We start from the raw sequence: 18,811 nt of genomic DNA, 5'->3' as shown, positions 1-18,811 counted from the left end.
CTACCACACTCCTTTAAATTAACCACTCACATTCTCACTGTGGTCCATCTAAAATTTGTAAACTTTATGACATAAAATTATATTATATGCAGGATCCCACCTATTACTTAATCTTTTTGGAATAAATGTTTTATAATATTTATCGATTGATTGTAATTTTTTGTATAAAAAAAGTTTTTTATTTATATTAAAAATATATTCGGTTAATGATATTATCTTATAATTTGTAAATAAATCTAGTAATAAAATAACTTTAATAGTTGGTGTCACTTTTTCGAAAATTCTGGTTTTTTCTTAGGAAAAGTAGGAGGATAAATTCTTTGTTCTTGTACAGTTGCACCGTCTCTTCCTGTTTTTGTTACTATTTCGATGCATGCCTTAATTTCTTTAATCTTGATTGTTTGAAATTCTTCATGCACGTGCTCTTTATCGGCTTTTCCATTAAGCGCAGCATTTACTTCCGACTTCTTTGCATAATTTTCATCTACATAAGTTTTGTCGGCTTTCTTATCTAACATTGCTGGTAGTTCATGTGCTTCAAAGTTTCTGGCATGACCTTCAATATTCCTGCAACTGTTATCTAAATTGTTTAGTGTATCTTTTACGCTTGTACTTGGATTCTCTAAAGGTGCACTTGAACCAAGGGTATAGTTCAATATTATGTCGTCTGCTCTAACAGTAGTGAAGGATTTATGTGTATGGTTCTTGTCGGCTTTACTGTCTAATGTAGCTTGAAGTTCATTTATATCGGAGATGTTGTGTTTATGAAATTTCAAAACTTTGTTCATTGCTTCGAGTTCAACTTTGTCAGCTTTACTTTTAATAGCATCTTCAAACGTTATTTTTGACTTAACTCTCAAAGTAAATCTTGGTTCAACTAATACACCTTTAACAGAGAAAGTAGAGGCATAAATTTCATCGTTATAACTAAATGCTTCTGGTGCTTTACCCCTGTCATACTGTACAGTACAGCTTATGTCATAACCTTTAGCACGAATGTATTTATATCTTCTTTCATTGGGGTCTTCCGTCTTCACTTCATCACTTCGTGTTAAATATCCATGGTAGTCCGTTATAATCTGTTCGTCTGAAGTTATATAATGAACGTGGTTCTTGACTTTATCACTCAGAGCTAAAAGCTCATTTTTGTCTGCTTTTTCGGCTAATTTCTCATTAACATCATTCACTTCTAATTCAACTCTTCCGCCAGAACTCTTATTATCATTAATCTTTTTCATTAATTCGGTAATTACGTCATAAAGACTATATTCTGTTTTCGGTTTTGTAAATAATGAGTCAAAATTTCTTTTCATCATTACATCGCTGACATTAATGATATCACCAATTCCTTTTTCATTTATTCTCTTCATTAATTCTGCAATAATGACGAATATATAATCTGTTAATTTATTCTCTTCATCGAGGGTTATAGAATGTTTTGAAATTGAATCATTAACTCCTCTAAATAAATCAATAACTTCAGGATACACGTTTTTAATGTCTCGAATAACCCGACCAGTATCCTGTTGTTCATGTTCTTCGTTCCCGTCGTTACGTGGTTTTATATCTCTAACCATCATCAACGCAGCCATAACCGGAGGGTTTGTTGCTATCTGTTCGAAAATCTGACCGTTATGTATGGTATATCTAAATAATTTCTTTGTGTTTGTTAAAACATTTGAAACAAGTCTTTTAAAACCATCTACAAAATTTCCTGTTTCACCTAATGTTCTTGCAGCATTTACAAGCTCACCCATTCCCGCTTTTGACCCCAAAAACGTCCATATTGCATTTATTTCACTCTGTATAGTTGTCCATTCAGCGAAACTAACACCCGCATTCGCTAAGCTGAAAATGAAATTCAGTGGATCGAACTTAATTCCACCTTCTTTTTCAATTTCAACGAACTCACTAACATGAGATTTTAAGTATTCTTTCGTTAAAATTGTTTTCCCCGATGTTATGTCATTAACGAAACTATCACCGTCAAAAGTTAACGAATTCAATTTCGTCGTTGATGCTTTTATTTCATACACCGCTTTATTGATAGTTTTTGGCTCACCTTCTTTAGAAGCATATGAAACATTAATGAATGAATTATATGTATTCGTGAATGAATTAAAATCAATGATTTTCATTAATGACGCCTTTAATGATTCATTTACTGTCGAATCCCTTAAAGTAATTAATGAACTGTCATTTATGAAAGGTACACTGCAAACCGTCGAGTTTGGATCAAATGCTGTAGTTGGTGCAGGAATATTAATGATATAAGTCATTAAATCATTAAGTGACGTAAATAATGTTGTCGTTTTTGATTTAATTTCTTTAGCATCTGTTATATATGGTAATTTTATTTCTGTAGTTTCTGAATTAAAGATATTCGCTAAAATGTTTTGTAAACTGTTTTGAACAGCTGTGTAAACCGTTGAATCCGGAACTCTTACGATTTCACCATCCTTAATAAAAGGCATTGCACATGGTGTAGTGCTTGGGTCAAATCTTTCGGGATTATAATTCAACATATATTCTAACGCTTCATATACAGACTTATATACTGTTGTGTCGTTCTTCATGACAACTTCACCATTTACAATGAATGGCATAGTACATGGAGTTAAAATAGGGTCAAACTTTTCATAGTCCTTCCATGTTATGTATTTCTCGGTATTTCCATCACTGATAACAATATATTTGTCAGTAAGTGTGAGAGAGTATTGACCAAAATATAAACGTTTAGCTCTGTCAGCTTCATACGCATATGCAGCTATACTCATATTTTAATGAGAATAAAATGTTGTTCTATTTGCAAAGTACAGACCCAAACGAATACGGGACAGTAAAGCTACAAACAAACTTAGGTCTACAGAATGAGGCGCTTGCATTCAGAATGGTTGACTTCAATACTATCGCTTCATTCGTTATAACAGATGAAACAGATTTCATGGAGCTTGAAATAGATGGAAAGAAGCATGAAATAAGATTTCACAATAATGTAGAATATAAGATGGAAACATTAGCTGGAGTGTTAAATGCTCTCATAAATACTACAATAAACAAGGATAACGAAGAAAACTTAATGAATGTTAAACTTATTGCAGGAGTTTTGAAGTTCAGTTATGCGAAGGAGTTTAAGATACCAAGAATGAGTCATAGAGTACAACTTCTTTTGGGAGCATACCATATGACATTTCCTTTGAAAAGTGTTGACAAAACGATTGAGATGAAATCTGTTCCATACGTATGTTATGGTAATTGTTTGTACATTGAGTCAAAAATAGCTAATGTCACAGGTATTTCAGGAGTTAATAGTAAAGGTTCAGTAGAATATAAATGAGTGTGGTAGAATTTACGAAAAAGTGACACTTAACCTTAAATTTCCAAACACTATTTTTTGATTGTATTTTGTTATTTATATATTTATATATATAAATATATTTATATATATAAATATATTTATATATATAAATATATTTATATATGTATATTTATATATGTATATATTTATATATGTATATATTTATATATGTATATATTTATATATGTATATATTTATATATGTATATATTTATATATGTATATATTTATATATGTATATATTTATATATGTATATATTTATATATGTATATATTTATATATGTATATATTTATATATGTATATATTTATATATGTATATATTTATATATGTATATATTTATATATGTATATATTTATATATGTATATATTTATATATGTATATATTTATATATGTATATATTTATATATGTATATATTATATATGTATATATTTATATATGTATATATTTATATATGTATATATTTATATATGTATATATTTATATATGTATATATTTATATATGTATATATTTATATATGTATATATTTATATATGTATATATTTATATATGTATATATTTATATATGTATATTTATATATGTATATATTATATATGTATATATTTATATATGTATATATTTATATATGTATATATTTATATATGTATATATTTATATATGTATATATTTATATATGTATATTTATATATGTATATATTTATATATGTATATATTTATATATGTATATATTTATATATGTATATATTTATATATGTATATATTTATATATGTATATATTTATATATGTATATATTTATATATGTATATATTTATATATGTATATATTTATATATGTATATATTTATATATGTATATATTTATATATGTATATATGTATATATTTATATATGTATATATTTATATATGTATATATTATATATGTATATATTTATATATGTATATATTTATATATGTATATATTTATATATGTATATATTTATATATGTATATATTTATATATGTATATTTATATATATGTATATATTTATATATGTATTATTTATATATGTATATATTTATATATGTATATATTTATATATGTATATATTTATATATGTATATATTTATATATGTATATATTTATATATGTATATATTTATATATGTATATATTTATATATGTATATATTTATATATGTATATATTTATATATGTATATATTTATATATGTATATATTTATATATGTATATATGTATATATTTATATATGTATATTTATTTAAAAATTAAAAATAATATAATTAAAATTTATTTATATTTTAAATTTCATACTGATCTTCGATTCCAATTTGTGAATTGATATCATTAACAATTGAATTTCGGTGCACCCCTATGAGAGCGCTGGCGACCGAAACACAACTAGTAAGATTGTGTATTAGAAACTGCTTCATGCTGTGTTGAGTAAGCTTCGATGTCTTTGTAGGATAGCTTTCTGAGAGCGAAACAAGATAGTGTTGAAAAAAAAATTGAAAATCTGAGAGACTGTGCAAGAGCCAACGACCAAAACACTACCAGTAAGATACAGCAGTAGTAGCTGCTTCATGCTGCATTGAGTATTGTTGAATAATTTGAAGTAGTGGTTTTTGAAATCAGCACCCCTATGAGAGCGCTGGCGACCGAAACACCACTAGTAAGATTGTGTATTAGAAACTGCTTCATGCTGTGTTGAGTAAGCTTCGATGTCTTTGTAGGATAGCTTTCTGAGAGCGAAACAAGATAGTGTTGAAAAAAAAATTGAAAATCTGAGAGACTGTGCAAGAGCCAACGACCAAAACACTACCAGTAAGATACAGCAGTAGTAGCTGCTTCATGCTGCATTGAGTATTGTTGAATAATTTGAAGTAGTGGTTTTTGAAATCAGCACCCCTATGAGAGCGCTGGCGACCGAAACACCACTAGTAAGATTGTGTATTAGAAACTGCTTCATGCTGTGTTGAGTAAGCTTCGATATCTTTATCAGACCACCTTTAAATTAACCACTCACATTCTCACTGTGGTCCATCTAAAATTTGTAAACTTTATGACATAAAATTATATTTTATGCAGGATCCCACCTATTACTTAATCTTTTTGGAATAAATGTTTTATAATATTTATCGATTGATTGTAATTTTTTGTATAAAAAAAAGTTTTTTATTTATATTAAAAATATATTCGGTTAATGATATTATCTTATAATTTGTAAATAAATCTAGTAATAAAATAACTTTAATAGTTGGTGTCACTTTTTCGAAAATTCTGGTTTTTTCTTGTTTGTACATTGAGTCAAAAATAGCTAATGTCACAGGTATTTCAGGAGTTAATAGTAAAGGTTCAGTAGAATATAAATCCTTCTGTTATGCAGTCAATTCAATGTTCATTCCAAACGTTCCTGTCATAGCAACTCATTTAGGTAAATGGGTTCGCATTAGTCCTCATAATTTGAAAGACATGCAATTCAGACTTGTTGACTTTCAAGGAGAGCCTGTAGAACTGAAGGCACCAGTGCGAATGACTGTTGAAGTTGACTTTTTAGAAAATATTAAATGCAACAGCTTACAAGAGAACTCAGAGCTAAAAATATAAAGTATGAATGTTATGTATTAGGGCATGAACTTTGGTTGTTGCTGTTTGATGAAACAAATGAGTTAGTTATGTCAGTCAAGAGAACAGAAAAATATTGTGTTAGTGAAAACTGCACCAAGTCAATAAGATTAGGTTTGCATTATGAAGATGAGTTCGATACTGTTGAAGAAGTTTTGGATAGATACTATAAGTTGCTTTAATTTACTAAAACATATTTCAAACAAAGCTTATAGTAAGTAGATAGTTTTGTATACTCGTTCGAATATTTATACTTAAACTCAACTCCTGTAGTTCCTGGTGTTTCAATGATGCGGATGTTACCTATTTTCATGAATATTGGTGTTTGACCACAGCATTCGATTTCAGGGTCGAGATAGTCAATGACACATTGCTTTCCTGTTATTCGTGATATAACATTTTCAAGGTCCTCCTTTGTTAGAATTATTTGGTTCTTACTTATAAGATTTATCAAAAGCTTCTTATCGTCTTTGAGTAAAATTGTTTGGTATAACTGAAGAAGGTAATGGTCTACGTTATCTGAAGGATTTGTTTGAACATTTATGTAAGGGTTGTCGTTGGCTTCTCTTGAAAGAATTTGGTCCAGTGGTGGATACTCTAACTTAACATCTGATGTAGCGTTAGCGTTTGAAGCTGTGTTTAAATTCACGGATTTCAGCTCTGGTTCTTTTTCTTTCAAACACTCTGAACTATAGTTCTTTATGACAATATTGTTTGTCGTTCGTGAGTCAACATTTGATGTTGGTTCAATTGGAACATTAACGGCACCAGCTAAGATGGATTTGCTTCTCATTTCATATAGAATAAAACCTTTTATATGTATGAAATGAACAATATACTCGACAAGGGTTTGAATGTAAAGCTAACGAATGAAAATATTGTTGAATTCACTGAGACAGGAGCTGTGTATAAAGATGTAGAACTACTGAACAAAAGAGCAAAGGGAAGAAGCAGGAATATGAACAAAGGGTGGAAGCCTATAAAAATTTATGTCAATGATGGCTCAGGAGGTTCAAACATAAAGTATGCAGAAAGTTATAGAGTTTATGCTCTCAAAGGTGAAAAGCCTTCATTTAAGAACAGCTATTCTAACGCATATCCTCAAAAGCTAACGGATGGGGAAGTGGATGATATGAATGACAGCAAAAATATTAACAGAAATGGCGACAGAGATGCATGGAATTTGTTTACCATCAGTCAATTAAAGCATAAGATTTAAAACAATGTTGGTCGTTCCCATGGAATATTTTTGACTTTAATGGTATTAGTCATGATATGAATCTCAAGGTATGAACGAGGAGAGATGAGAGACTTATATGCTTCCCAAATTTCTTCAAAAGGTAATGTTATACCTGACTGTTTCCAAATGAGTTCAATATCATAACGTGAGAAACCTTGAAAGATAACGAAGTCAGTTATGAGACGTTTTATGTTTAAAGCAAGAAAACGCCATGTTTGCATAAGTATTGCTACAGTTAAGTGGTAATGTCTGACTTTAGTTATGATGTTAGCTAATGGTGAGTCAGGCTTTGACACTAAACTTTTACCAGCGAAATCATCACAAACTAATAAAGTGTTTGATGGATATTTTTTGAAGGGGTATTTTGAAAGTTTTGACAGAATGTAGTTTGTAAGTCGTTTCATATCGTAAACTCCTGAGTATTGACGTAAGTGGTGTTTGTCAATAATTCTTTCCATCTCCTCAGAAGTCTTTTGCATTCCTGACTGTATAAATTCAACGATGGCATAATATTTCCTCTTACGTCGAATGTAACGTTGAAGAAATTCAATGAGTTCACTGTCTGGAACTTTAACGACAGAGGCTTGAACTTTTGACATAAATGTTTTCGCTGTTGAGTCCATAGAGTCTGAAGTTGCTGATATAATGATTTGGTCATAGTAAGAGTCGTTTCCTAAACGTTCTGTTATGAGTATATGACGAATGAGGTTGAATGTCTTTCCTGACCCCATCTTTCCACAATAGAAATAAACACCATTTGAACAGAACTCATAGTCCTTACTGAAAGGAAGAATGAGAGAAGAGTTAAGTTTGTCTGTAGTTTCATTCATGTCTTCATCTACATCATGTATTAAATGCTTCATTTTATCTCCATTAAAAATGCAAGTCAGAAATATTCAGAACATAGCACCGAGTCTAACTGACAAGAGTATAAAGATATACTATGAACATGTTATGATGAAACCAACCAAAATTCAAGAAAGTCAGTATACTTATGAATATCCAAGACACTGGGTAGAGTATGTAGGAGGTGAGAAAGCTATTGAAATCAGACAGGTTCGAAGTATTCCAGCAGGAAGAACAATATTATTGAAGAACTTTAATGTTTTGAGATATAATGATGAAACAAAGAAGCAAGATAGTTTCCCTGTTGCTGTGTATGTGAACTTAGATACAGGAGATGACATGAAAGTTTTTAATACAAAGCTTCAAACGGTAGTGAGAGAACAACTGACTGCGGAAGGACATCCATTACCTTCAGAAGTTACCATAGCATATAATTTTGAAACAAACTCAATAGATTTTAAAGTCATCTCTGCAAAGAAGTCAGGATTTACATTTAATGAAGCAGATGTATATTCGAATGAAAACTTCAAAGCTATTGCATGGTTAGATAATGACGATTGCTTTAAGAAAATATTTAAATACAGTGACTCAACGATGTCAATAGATGACCTTCGTGGAATGTTACCATCGACGTTTACAGTAGAAGGTTCAGCAGGATTGCTTACAAGATTGTCAATTGGTGGTATTTGGTCTCGTGAGAACATTGTTATAAAAATCCAGTATAAGTGAATTTGCTGAAGAATCTATATTATGTCTTTCAAACTACATGTATTCGCCGCCGAAGCATTATAGTATAACAAACTTTGTCAGTAAGTTTAACATAAGACTTGTCGAACCTTCTTCAATGAAAGATGTTGTGCTACCTAAAGATGGAAAGGATGGACTCATTATTGAGATGATTTTAATTGCATATTAAATGAGCTTGTTCTTGAAGGTCATTCATGATGAAATAACTGTTGTAGAAGATGTTAGCAATTGTTCAGACATTTTATTGAGAATAGATGAGATAAGAAAGAAGTTAGATAGACCGCAAAGTGGTGAGGGCGAAGCACGTGAGAATGTTTATGTTTCATTGACTTTCTCCAGTAACGAGAACTTTTATGAGATAATATTGAAGAGAGATGATTTTAATATGGGGTAAATGGTAGCTTGGGCAGCTTTAGGCGCAATGGGAACAAAAGCATTAGCATTTGGAGCAAAAGCACTTGGAGCTTATGACGCAGTAAATAAAATGAGTGGAGGAAGGGTTTCGAAGACATTAGATGCAAATAAAGGGAAGATTGGAGGCTGGGTTGCAAAGAAGTTAAGATTAAATAAAATAGGGCTCATAAATAAAGCATCCAATTTGGTTGCGACTGAGTCAGAAAATGCTTTAGGAAAGGACGATGAGTTTGCAAAACACGCAAAAGACTTTAATGACCAGATGAAAGGTGAAACAATGCATTTAAATAGATTCGATGGAACTAAAGAAAATGTTTCTTCTCCACCAGTAGTTCTTCCGTATGGTCCCTATGGAATGTATGGAAACCCTTACGAAAGACCATTTGACCCATTGACTGGTGGAAGTAACTGGTATCATTACGGCCGAAGAAGAAAGACAGTCAAGTTGGAGACAGACGTGAAGAAAGCAACTAAAAAGAAACCAAGGAAGAGAGTTATAAAGCAATGAATTCAACAGGGTGAAAAAAGAGGTGAGATCTCACCACTTCACCTAAATTTATTTTTGTGCTATGTTTTCATACGTGTGAGGGTGGTGATATCATTAATTTTTAAGTTTATTTTTTATTTTATTTTTATATAAATGACGAAAACTATTGAGATAACAAACTACAACGGTCATGAGTTCAAGAATTTGTTCTTCGTTCCTCGTGAAAATACATTCTATCAGATACGAGGGAGAAAGGGTAAAGTTAGTTTGAGCGTTTATGATAGTAAACATAATGGAAAGTTTATATAAGCATATGATACAAACGGTAAGCGTGTTTCATTAGCTTTGTCAAAACTTACTAACATTTATTTTGACAGTGACTTTGACCTATATGAAGAAGAAAGTGAGTCAGAAGATTATGAGTTGTTATGTGAAGCACAGCAATGGGAGGAGTTGCAATACTTTTGTAAGTGAGAACGTTTATTTTTACATTAGTGAAGTCGTTTGTGAAAACATTAGTGAGAACGTTTATTTTTTCATGCACGTGCATTGTGTCGTGGGGAGTTGCCATGGGCAATGACCTGCGCACAATATATAACGTACAGAGAGGTGAGATGAGGTGGTTTATGTGATAAATACTTTACGTGGCAGAAATAGTTTAAGGTTATTAGAAATATTGCATCTGTGATGTAAAATATACGTTAGTGGTTTTGTAAAGTGCCAGATTGACATATCTTCGGTAAGATGGCGCGCAGTGCCACAGTACTGAAGATATGTATACTAACTAATTTACCTAATTGGTATTTCCAATCAGATTGAAGAAGGTAAAATGACATGGGAAGAAGCTTGCACCCATGTTCCCATCGCCGCAGTAAGATATTGGGCGCTTTCACCCAATCTTATCTGGCACGCAGATGTTCATTATTTTAAGGGTGTTCGTGGCCAGTATATTTATGGCATAATCGACGATTTTAGCCGCAAAGTCCTAGCGTGTATACAAATACCAGATATGCTGGCAGCGACGACAGCGAACGTTGCGGCTTCCGCCTTCATTGAATTTGGCGCCCCTTATTGTTTCTGGACCGACAACGGTTCAGAAAATAGAGGCGCCTTTCAAGATCTACTTGATCTTTGGGGCGTCCAATGGCGGCATACAGACTCTCATTCTCCCTACCAAAATGGGAAGATTGAGAGATTCTGGCCGACATTGGAGCGCTGCCAAAGCATTCAGGCTATTCCTGCCTTTATTTGGGAGTACAATAATAACACACCGCATGAAGATCTCCCAATTAATCCATTAACTGGAACAAATTACACGCCAAATCAAATGTATCAGCTGAAACCGAAATACACAAATGCAGATACAGAAAGGTTGTGGCAAATATGGGATACAGATACAGGCATGACCGCTGTTGACACATTCACAGCGTAATAATAAACATAATTTTTTAATTTCATTTTTAACAAGTTTTTTTAAATGTATGTAATGAATAATTCATTAGAATATGATAATGCACATTGTAACATATGGCATTCCAAACGGGAACCGCGGTTGGTTACCATGGATTTCCGTCACCGGTCACATTTTAAAGATTTTTAAAGCCTTATAAAAATATGCTTTGTAAATCATTTTTTGTAAATCGGCAAAAATTTGGTAATTTTCTTCAACTAATAAATCTGCGAATAGCATTTATAATACAAGAACAATCTTTTAAAATGCGTTTGATTCATTTTTGTATAATTTCATATAGGCACATATATTCTTCCGGGACTTTCCGTGATTTTACCGTAAAATCATTAGTTTACACCAATTTTTCCGTATTTTGAATAGTTTACTGCACTTTTTCCGTAAAATTGAGTTACGGGAATCCGCAAAATTTCCGGACCTCATTTTTCATAGAATATAATAATAATATTTGATAAAAAGATATATTATTTATATTTTTGATTTTTGAATTACGGAAAAAGTGAATTGTTAACTTGATTTTTTTATATGGTTAATTTTTCAAATGATATTATGAAGATCTAAAAAAAAAAAAAAAAAAAAAAAAAAAAAAAAAAAAAAAAAAAAAGGGAGTGGGGCTTCCAGGCACTTCGTGCCTTCTAGCCCTGAAGATGTTTAGTATAAATGAAGTTTTTATTCGGAGGGCTTCCAGGCGCGTTGCGCCCTCTAGCCCATAAGAAATTTTTCCCAAGACCCAAGAGGAGGACCGAACCCCAGCCGACCAGCCGTTGACTTTTTTGTCAAGACTTCTTCGTAATGAGCGTAAATGACCCAAAAATAATGTTTATGTTAGAATGTTAGATCTAACACCTTTTCTAACATGTTTTCTAACATCGTAGAAAACTCATGAATTTCATCGTATATGTTTTGTCAAACATGAACGTAAATGTTTTGTCAAGACTTCTTCGTAAATGTTTTGTCAAGACTTCTTCGTAAATGTTTTGTCAAGACTTCTTCGTAAATGTTTTGTCGAAACTTCTTCATCGTAAATGTTTTGTCAAGACTTCTTCGTAATGAGCGTAAATGACCCAAAAATAATGTTTATGTTAGAATGTTAGATCTAACACCTTTTCTAACATGTTTTCTAACATAGTAGAAAACTCATGAATTTCTTCGTAAATGTTTTGTCAAGACTTCTTCGTAAATGTTTTGTCAAGACTTCTTCGTAAATGTTTTGTCAAGACTTCTTCGTAATGAGCGTAAATGACCCAAAAATAATGTTTATGTTAGAATGTTAGATCTAACACCTTTTCTAACATGTTTTCTCACCTCATGAATTTTCATGAATTTTCATGAATTTTCATGATTTCATCGTAAATGTTTCGACAAAACATAGACAAGAAAGTTTTGACAAAACATAGACAAGAAAGTTCATGAGAAATTAGATGAAGAAGAACTTGACAAAACATAGACAAGAAAGTTCATGAGAAATTAGATGAAGAAGAACTTGACAAAACATATACGATGAAATTCATGAGTTTTCTACGATGTTAGAAAACATGTTAGAAAAGGTGTTAGATCTAACATTCTAACATAAACATTATTTTTGTCTGATTTACGCTCATTACGAAGAAATCTCAACAAAACATTGACGAAGAAGTCTTGACAAAACATATACGATGAAATCATGACAAGATAGAATATGAGAGAGGTCCTATAAACCGGAGAAAGTGTCATATAAACATCTGTCAAAAACCGCTTTTTAACTTCACTTAAAATGCCACGTAAGCTACGTAAGAATATACGTAAGAGGAAGAGAGCATTGAAACATCCAATAGTAAAACTGACACCACAACAACAGTTGCAACAACAAATAATGAATGACCCCACTATGTTGCAACAAATGTCAAGCAATCCTATGCTTTTAAACCGAGTTTTTGGTGCACAGAGTGGAGGTTTAAGAGCGGCACTTTTAGCGAAAATGGCAGGCTATGGTGGAGCTGCAGACGGAACAGCTTATAACCCTCAAAGTCAAATGAATTTGAGTTCACTCAAAAATCAAATATCAGATGTCAAAAAGTCAAACATAGACATACAGAAACAAATAAGTGAAAACGAAAAGAAACTAGAATATGACAGACACACAAAGAAACTCAATGAGTTAAACGTAGAGAAAAAGAAGAAAGAAGAACAACTGAAAGAACTAAGTACAGAGGAATATGCGAAAAAAGTGTCAGAAAAAGCAGCAGAAGTAGCAAAAATGGAACAAGATGTTATAAATTTGAAAAACCATACTACTCAATATAAAGTACTGAAAGATGAAGAAATAAAACAAAAAGCCCTGAAGACATATATGGATAGCGATGAGTATAAAAAAGAAGTTGAAGCAAATGTAAAGGCAGAAAAACTTTTACAGTTGCAAAACCAAACCGTACAGTATGAAAACTTAGCACAAGAAAGTAAAAATAACGACGCAGCCATGCAAAAGGCAATGAAAAGCGCAGAATATATAAAAGCTAATAATGACTGGTTAGATGCCCAAGCCAACGCTAAAGCAGCCCAACTTATAGGGTCAATAAGGACAAAAATACAAGCGGATGAAGACAGTTCAAATGAAGCTTTAATGAATGCTGACTTTAAGAACGCCTTCGAAGCTCTTCATAGTAAGGTGAAACTAGTGAACGACTTCTCATCTGGAAAGAAACTGAAGTCTGAAGGTTTCGACAACGAGTTAAGAGAAGTAGCACAAAATATGACGAAAATAACAGATGCAGCAACGAGACAGGCAGTTCAAAGTGCCTATGACGCCGTTAGAGCAACTGTTGTGGAAAGTCGGAAAAAAGAGTTACAACAGACCAAAACAGACCTAGTAAATGCTTTCTTAAAAACGAAAAGTCAGGTAGGACATTACGCTGCAGATGGAACATATGTGCCAGCTGGTGGAACTTATATACCACAAAACCCTCCAAGAGAGAAGCACCTGCACCAGGACTACCTAAAACATTTACATCGTCACATGGACACAGACACAGGCATGCACCAAAACCAACACAACAACCAACACAACAACCAACACAACAACCAGCACAACAACCACCTCCACAACCAGCACAACAACCAAACAACAACCAGCACAGCAACCAACAGTTCAAAACCCTGCACAACAACAACCACAAACAGAGCAAGGACATAAAAGAAGTAGAGAACAAGGAAACCAAGAATTCTTAAAAATGCTTAAAGAAGAGTGTGGTTTCCCAGATACTGTTGACTTTAGTGACAGATATAAAGAAGCTATTGGAAAGTTCAAGGATGGAAATACTGACCCGAACCTATTTAGCTTTATGGCTCAGCACCAAAACGGATATAATCTCAAAACCTGGAAAATACAAGCTCGCTAAGGGATATGATTTAATAGCATATCATCCAAATGACATGGATGAATTTACTCCGAGATATTTGATGTCAGAGCTAAATGACAATTCAACTTTCGTCATGAAACGCGTAAAAAATAGAGACGGAACGAAGAACAAAAGCTTATGAATGCGGATGACGTAGATAGGGAAATTGTTGAAAAACGGTCTCGGAATATATGAAATGCCAGCAGATGAGGTACAAGAAACTCCACAGGAAGAAGTTCAGATACAACCAGACATGGAAGAAATAGTTCAGCAACAACAGCTAGAAGAGCCTGAAGGAAACGAACAAGTCCTTCCTTTGGAAACTAACTTCACAGAACTAGATGAAGATTTGGAACAGCCGAAAAATCTTGACCCTCAACAAGAGCATGAGGTGAATATGGAATCTTTCCAAGAGTCTAAGAAAGATTCGGCTGACATAGTAGAAGAATATCGAAAAATGTTTGCCGACATACAAAAGACTCCAACACCAGATGAAAATATTCAGCATAGAATGAAAGTACTGAAAGAAAATGTACACAAATACAACAACCCTTTTTACTTACGAGCATTTAACGTTCAATCTTTGGATGAACTCGGTGAAAATAAAAGGTTAAATTTCAAGAAAACATATAGAAATGAAACATTGTTTAAAGTTCATTCAGAACCTAACCAAGATGGAAACAAACCTACTTTTGTTTCTGCAGACGATGGAACTACAATGAGATGGGGTCATAAAGCTAATCCGGATAGGTGGTTCATAAACTTACAACCACAATTCCAAGAAGTTGTAGACGCAATGGAAGTGAATGGTGAACCAGATATAGCTGGTATTTTCAGCGCGGCTTTAATGCCATTGAAAGATATGAAAGATGCAGATATTTTGAACCAGTATGAAATGAACATGGCTGATGGAAATATAACACCTGACGTTCTAGAACATTTATCTCAAAGAACTACACAGAACCATAGAGATGGTATATTTGGTGAAGAGTTTAGAAAGAAAGTTAGGGAGAGCGAAGAAGAAGAAGAACCTATTGTACATGACCTTGCAAACGAAAGTTTACAAAATGTCATAAAAACTTACTTTGCAGACAATGAACCGAGAAGGGATGAATATTTAAGAAAACTAAAGGACAGTACCAAATGAAATGTTAGTATTGAAAAACATGTTCCTTGACAAAATAAAACCAACTACAGAAATAAACGACGCAAGACTGAAAGATTGGGTAAAAGCTTTTCCCATTCACAAAAGATATTGTTGGTAACATGGAAAGAAACCAGAATGGCTACAAAAACATATATTTGGAAACGAGCATATTCCATATGGACAGGCACTGTTTGAAGAGCTTGAACCGGAAACTCAGGAAAGAGTCATGCAAACAATACGCGAAGACTCAAATACAGACCTATGACAAACTCTTTCTAGGATATAGGTTACCTGAGATGGGCGACCAGAGCCCAAAGGCAAAAAGGACATGGGAAATTTACAACATACTAGATGAACATAATGCAAAGATGCAACAACTTCAAGCAGAGGGCAATGAAGGAAAAAGAAGAGTTAAAAACTCAGTCAGGAAGAAAGTAAAGCTTGGTCGGAGTGGGTTCTATTATGACATATAAATCCAACTATTCTATATTTTTACTCATATGAAATGTACGCCGCTCAGAATATAACGCCAACAGTTTTGGATGCCATGAATGGAAATGTTTCCGAATGGTATAACGAATGCGACAATGCCATTAGAAGGTCAGAAATAGTTCCTGGAACTTACGAATATACAACTGCTGTTTCTTATGGAAACGTAGGTGAGTTTGGAGAAGGTTCTTCAACAACAGTAGATATTGCTTGCGACAGGTTTCATATAATTTCTATTGACAACTCTTTCTTATACGTGGAACAAGACATGAAATAAAACCTTCTGCCAAGTTGTCTGACAAGAAAGGTTGCAATGGAATTTTCTATGTCGGATACCAATATGCTCCAGAAGTTTTCATGGGATATAAGATATATTCTAACTCTGACTTAGTTCAAACAGTAACATGGGCAAACTATGAATGGTTCGCTTTGAGAAACTCAGTACAACCACAAGCTAGAGAACAAACAGACCAGTATGCAACTATTGAGAAAATAAGAAGACTTGACCCTAACGTTCCAGGAGTTTATGTTAACCTTTCTGGTTCAGATGGAAATGCTGTCACTAAAGTAAAACTGAAACTTAGAGTTCCTTTGTCATCTTTCCTCATCTTCAGGTTTTTAAGATACTTGCCAAACTGGGCAGGAAAAATTTCTATCGAACTTACTCCAAGCAAAAATAACTTAGTCATTGCACCAACACAAGACCCATTCACTCTTACAGAAGTAGTGGGAACAAATAAAATGTCATTCGCCGACTTTTGCAAAAACAAAGTTGACTTAGACTTTGGTTTCTCAAACCTCAACACTGAAGTAAACTATTATTTCAATGCTGCTGGAGATGCTTGGGACCCAGTTAAGTTCACATGCGAAAAATTTGAATGCAAGAGAATAGAAAGCAGACTTGCAGTCTATATGTTGGACCCAGATATTTCAAATGCTTTAGCTGCCAAATATATTGCAGTTCCACTTATGTTCCCTATACACCAAATATCTGTCAAAGACTTTGCAGGTGAAGTTGGAAAACCAAAGTGCTGACCCAGGTGCAAGAACAGATATTGCTTTAACAACTGCAATGAAACATGCAGATACTATGTTTGTTACTGTTCAGACGAACTATAAATGACTATTCTTGTTTCTACAACCCCGGTATTAAATATCATATAAACATAGATGGCAAATATTATCCAAGAGAAGAATATTCTACAGTTGAGGATATGAGGTCATACAACTTGACATTAGATGCTATGAACTTTAACAACAACTTCACAACAACCATTAACCCTGAAATGCAAAGTTCTATTATGCCATATGTGAAAGTATGGACCCATACAGGAGCTCAAAAAACTCAATATACAAATGGAGACCGTTCAAACTTTTGGCTTGGCATTCCATTTGCTGACTCAGAAGACTTTATGGGTGGTATTTCAACTGTTGGTACTGTACAAATACAATATACTGGTGACAGAGACGGTCCAGATGAACTGAGAGCAAAGAAGTTTACAAAACCAATAGCACTTTTCACGGAAGATGCTCTTTGAAGATTCGTTCGATGAAACCTGCTGGGGCTCCTCAGATTGGTATAACGACAGCTTCCATCGAGCAGATTTTGGCAGCAGGTCAGTAAGTTGTTCTTGAACTGACTTCTCTCCGTCAAATATTGACAGTACGCCAGTTTTGACGTAGTATTGTATTATAAACTTACCTTTAGAAATATCGGTCAGTTTTGTTGTTATATTTTTGTCTGCTTCAAGAACTTTCACCATCTCGGTTATACCAACTTTCTTTGCTTTATGAAAATATTTTGGTTCAGCAAAGACTGCTATTCTATAACATTTACCATTGTTTGTATAAAGAACTATTCTGTCAATGTATTTGTATTGTTTGTGTGTGTAAACTTTGTTTTGCTTCAATTCGAAGAGATACTCAAATACGTCCATCTTTTTATTCTAAGTAAAATGTCATTTCCGAAAAATAGAAGCGTAAGTGTTTCAAAAGGTTTAATGGCGGTGGCAGATGTGAAGTTAAATTCACCAACTCAAACAAACAGTCAAAGTGTTATTGTCAATGTCAAAGAAAGAGATGTTGAAGTGGGGAAACCATACGAAACGAATGGTGGTATAACAATTGTTCCTGTAAAAGAACAACCAACATATCCTGAAGTTAGCAGAGACTTAAGTTCTGTTGCAGATATTCGAAATGACTACCAACAACTTAAAGACAAACTTCAAACTCAGGAGAAGATTTGTCAAGCTTTAGGTATAATGTTAAACTTGGTTGAGCACAACCCTGTAAAAGTGAACTCATATGTCATTGCACCTCATGAAGTTTTGAAAGAACTATTGAAACTTTTGACAGAGGCAGACGATATAAACATCAAAGAAATAGAACCCGACATTAGTTGCTGTGGTGTTTCATATAATGTCATTGACAAGATATACGTTATGAAAGGAGGTGAAACGTTGAACTTAAAGTATAGTTTCCCAGACGTTATAAAAATATTTGACGACCACAACATTTCATTAAAATTTATTTGCTAAGTAAAAATGTCAAAACTTCTTGAAAGATGTTTGAAGAAAAATAATATAGACTTTATTTCATGTAAAGGACTTTACACACT

General features: G+C 32.9%; 8 protein-coding genes and 3 pseudogenes across 11 annotated transcripts, besides 3 other annotated features; 9 read left to right on the top strand and 2 right to left on the bottom strand.

The window, feature by feature from the left end:
* Positions 1–293: 293 nt before the first annotated feature.
* Positions 294–9,874: a mobile genetic element.
* TVAGG3_0056390 (organellar and viral DNA polymerase type B) lies at positions 2,024–2,777 on the bottom strand (the record flags this gene model as incomplete). The annotated part of the gene is made up of 1 exon (XM_051221218.1): positions 2,024–2,777. A coding segment is annotated over one exon (754 nt), but the record flags the coding sequence as incomplete, so codon positions are not given.
* On the top strand, positions 2,795–3,337 carry TVAGG3_0056380 (uncharacterized protein; the record flags this gene model as incomplete). The annotated part of the gene is made up of 1 exon (XM_051221217.1): positions 2,795–3,337. One exon carries the CDS (start codon positions 2,795–2,797, stop codon positions 3,335–3,337), a length of 543 nt encoding a protein of 180 aa, XP_051106203.1.
* Positions 6,800–7,201, top strand: TVAGG3_0056370 (uncharacterized protein; the record flags this gene model as incomplete). The annotated part of the gene is made up of 1 exon (XM_051221216.1): positions 6,800–7,201. One exon carries the CDS (start codon positions 6,800–6,802, stop codon positions 7,199–7,201), a length of 402 nt encoding a protein of 133 aa, XP_051106202.1.
* On the bottom strand, positions 7,198–8,052 carry TVAGG3_0056360 (protein of unknown function, DUF4106 family; the record flags this gene model as incomplete). The annotated part of the gene is made up of 1 exon (XM_051221215.1): positions 7,198–8,052. The coding sequence occupies one exon, from the start codon at positions 8,050–8,052 to the stop codon at positions 7,198–7,200; it is 855 nt and encodes a 284-aa protein (XP_051106201.1).
* On the top strand, positions 8,102–8,981 carry TVAGG3_0056350 (annotated as a pseudogene). Its single transcript has one exon. A coding segment is annotated over exon 1 (880 nt).
* TVAGG3_0056340 (protein of unknown function, DUF4107 family) lies at positions 9,300–9,737 on the top strand (the record flags this gene model as incomplete). Its single annotated transcript, XM_001297491.2, has 1 exon — positions 9,300–9,737. The coding sequence occupies one exon, from the start codon at positions 9,300–9,302 to the stop codon at positions 9,735–9,737; it is 438 nt and encodes a 145-aa protein (XP_001297492.2).
* Positions 9,738–9,874: a terminal%2Cinverted (terminal inverted repeat of Maverick-1C transposon ID:TVAGG3_0056330).
* A 671-nt stretch (positions 9,875–10,545) lies between these two features.
* TVAGG3_0056320 (ribonuclease H-like family) lies at positions 10,546–11,148 on the top strand (the record flags this gene model as incomplete). The annotated part of the gene is made up of 1 exon (XM_051221214.1): positions 10,546–11,148. One exon carries the CDS (start codon positions 10,546–10,548, stop codon positions 11,146–11,148), a length of 603 nt encoding a protein of 200 aa, XP_051106200.1.
* Positions 11,149–12,937: 1,789 nt separating this feature from the next.
* On the top strand, positions 12,938–13,646 carry TVAGG3_0056310 (protein of unknown function, DUF4106 family; the record flags this gene model as incomplete). Its single annotated transcript, XM_051221213.1, has 1 exon — positions 12,938–13,646. A coding segment is annotated over one exon (709 nt), but the record flags the coding sequence as incomplete, so codon positions are not given.
* Positions 13,647–13,783: 137 nt separating this feature from the next.
* TVAGG3_0056300 lies at positions 13,784–14,737 on the top strand (annotated as a pseudogene). Its single transcript has one exon. A coding segment is annotated over exon 1 (954 nt).
* A 1,527-nt stretch (positions 14,738–16,264) lies between these two features.
* Positions 16,265–18,811: part of a mobile genetic element that runs on past the window's edge.
* Positions 17,481–17,818, top strand: TVAGG3_0056290 (annotated as a pseudogene). The gene has a single exon. A coding segment is annotated over exon 1 (338 nt).
* TVAGG3_0056280 (protein of unknown function, DUF4106 family) lies at positions 18,456–18,731 on the top strand (the record flags this gene model as incomplete). The annotated part of the gene is made up of 1 exon (XM_051221212.1): positions 18,456–18,731. One exon carries the CDS (start codon positions 18,456–18,458, stop codon positions 18,729–18,731), a length of 276 nt encoding a protein of 91 aa, XP_051106198.1.

This window comes from Trichomonas vaginalis, chromosome IV, assembly GCF_026262505.1.
Source record: "Trichomonas vaginalis G3 chromosome IV, whole genome shotgun sequence".
NCBI lineage: Eukaryota > Parabasalia > Trichomonadida > Trichomonadidae > Trichomonas > Trichomonas vaginalis.
Note: the sequence above shows the minus strand (reverse complement) of the source record. Positions and strands in the feature narration are given on the sequence as shown.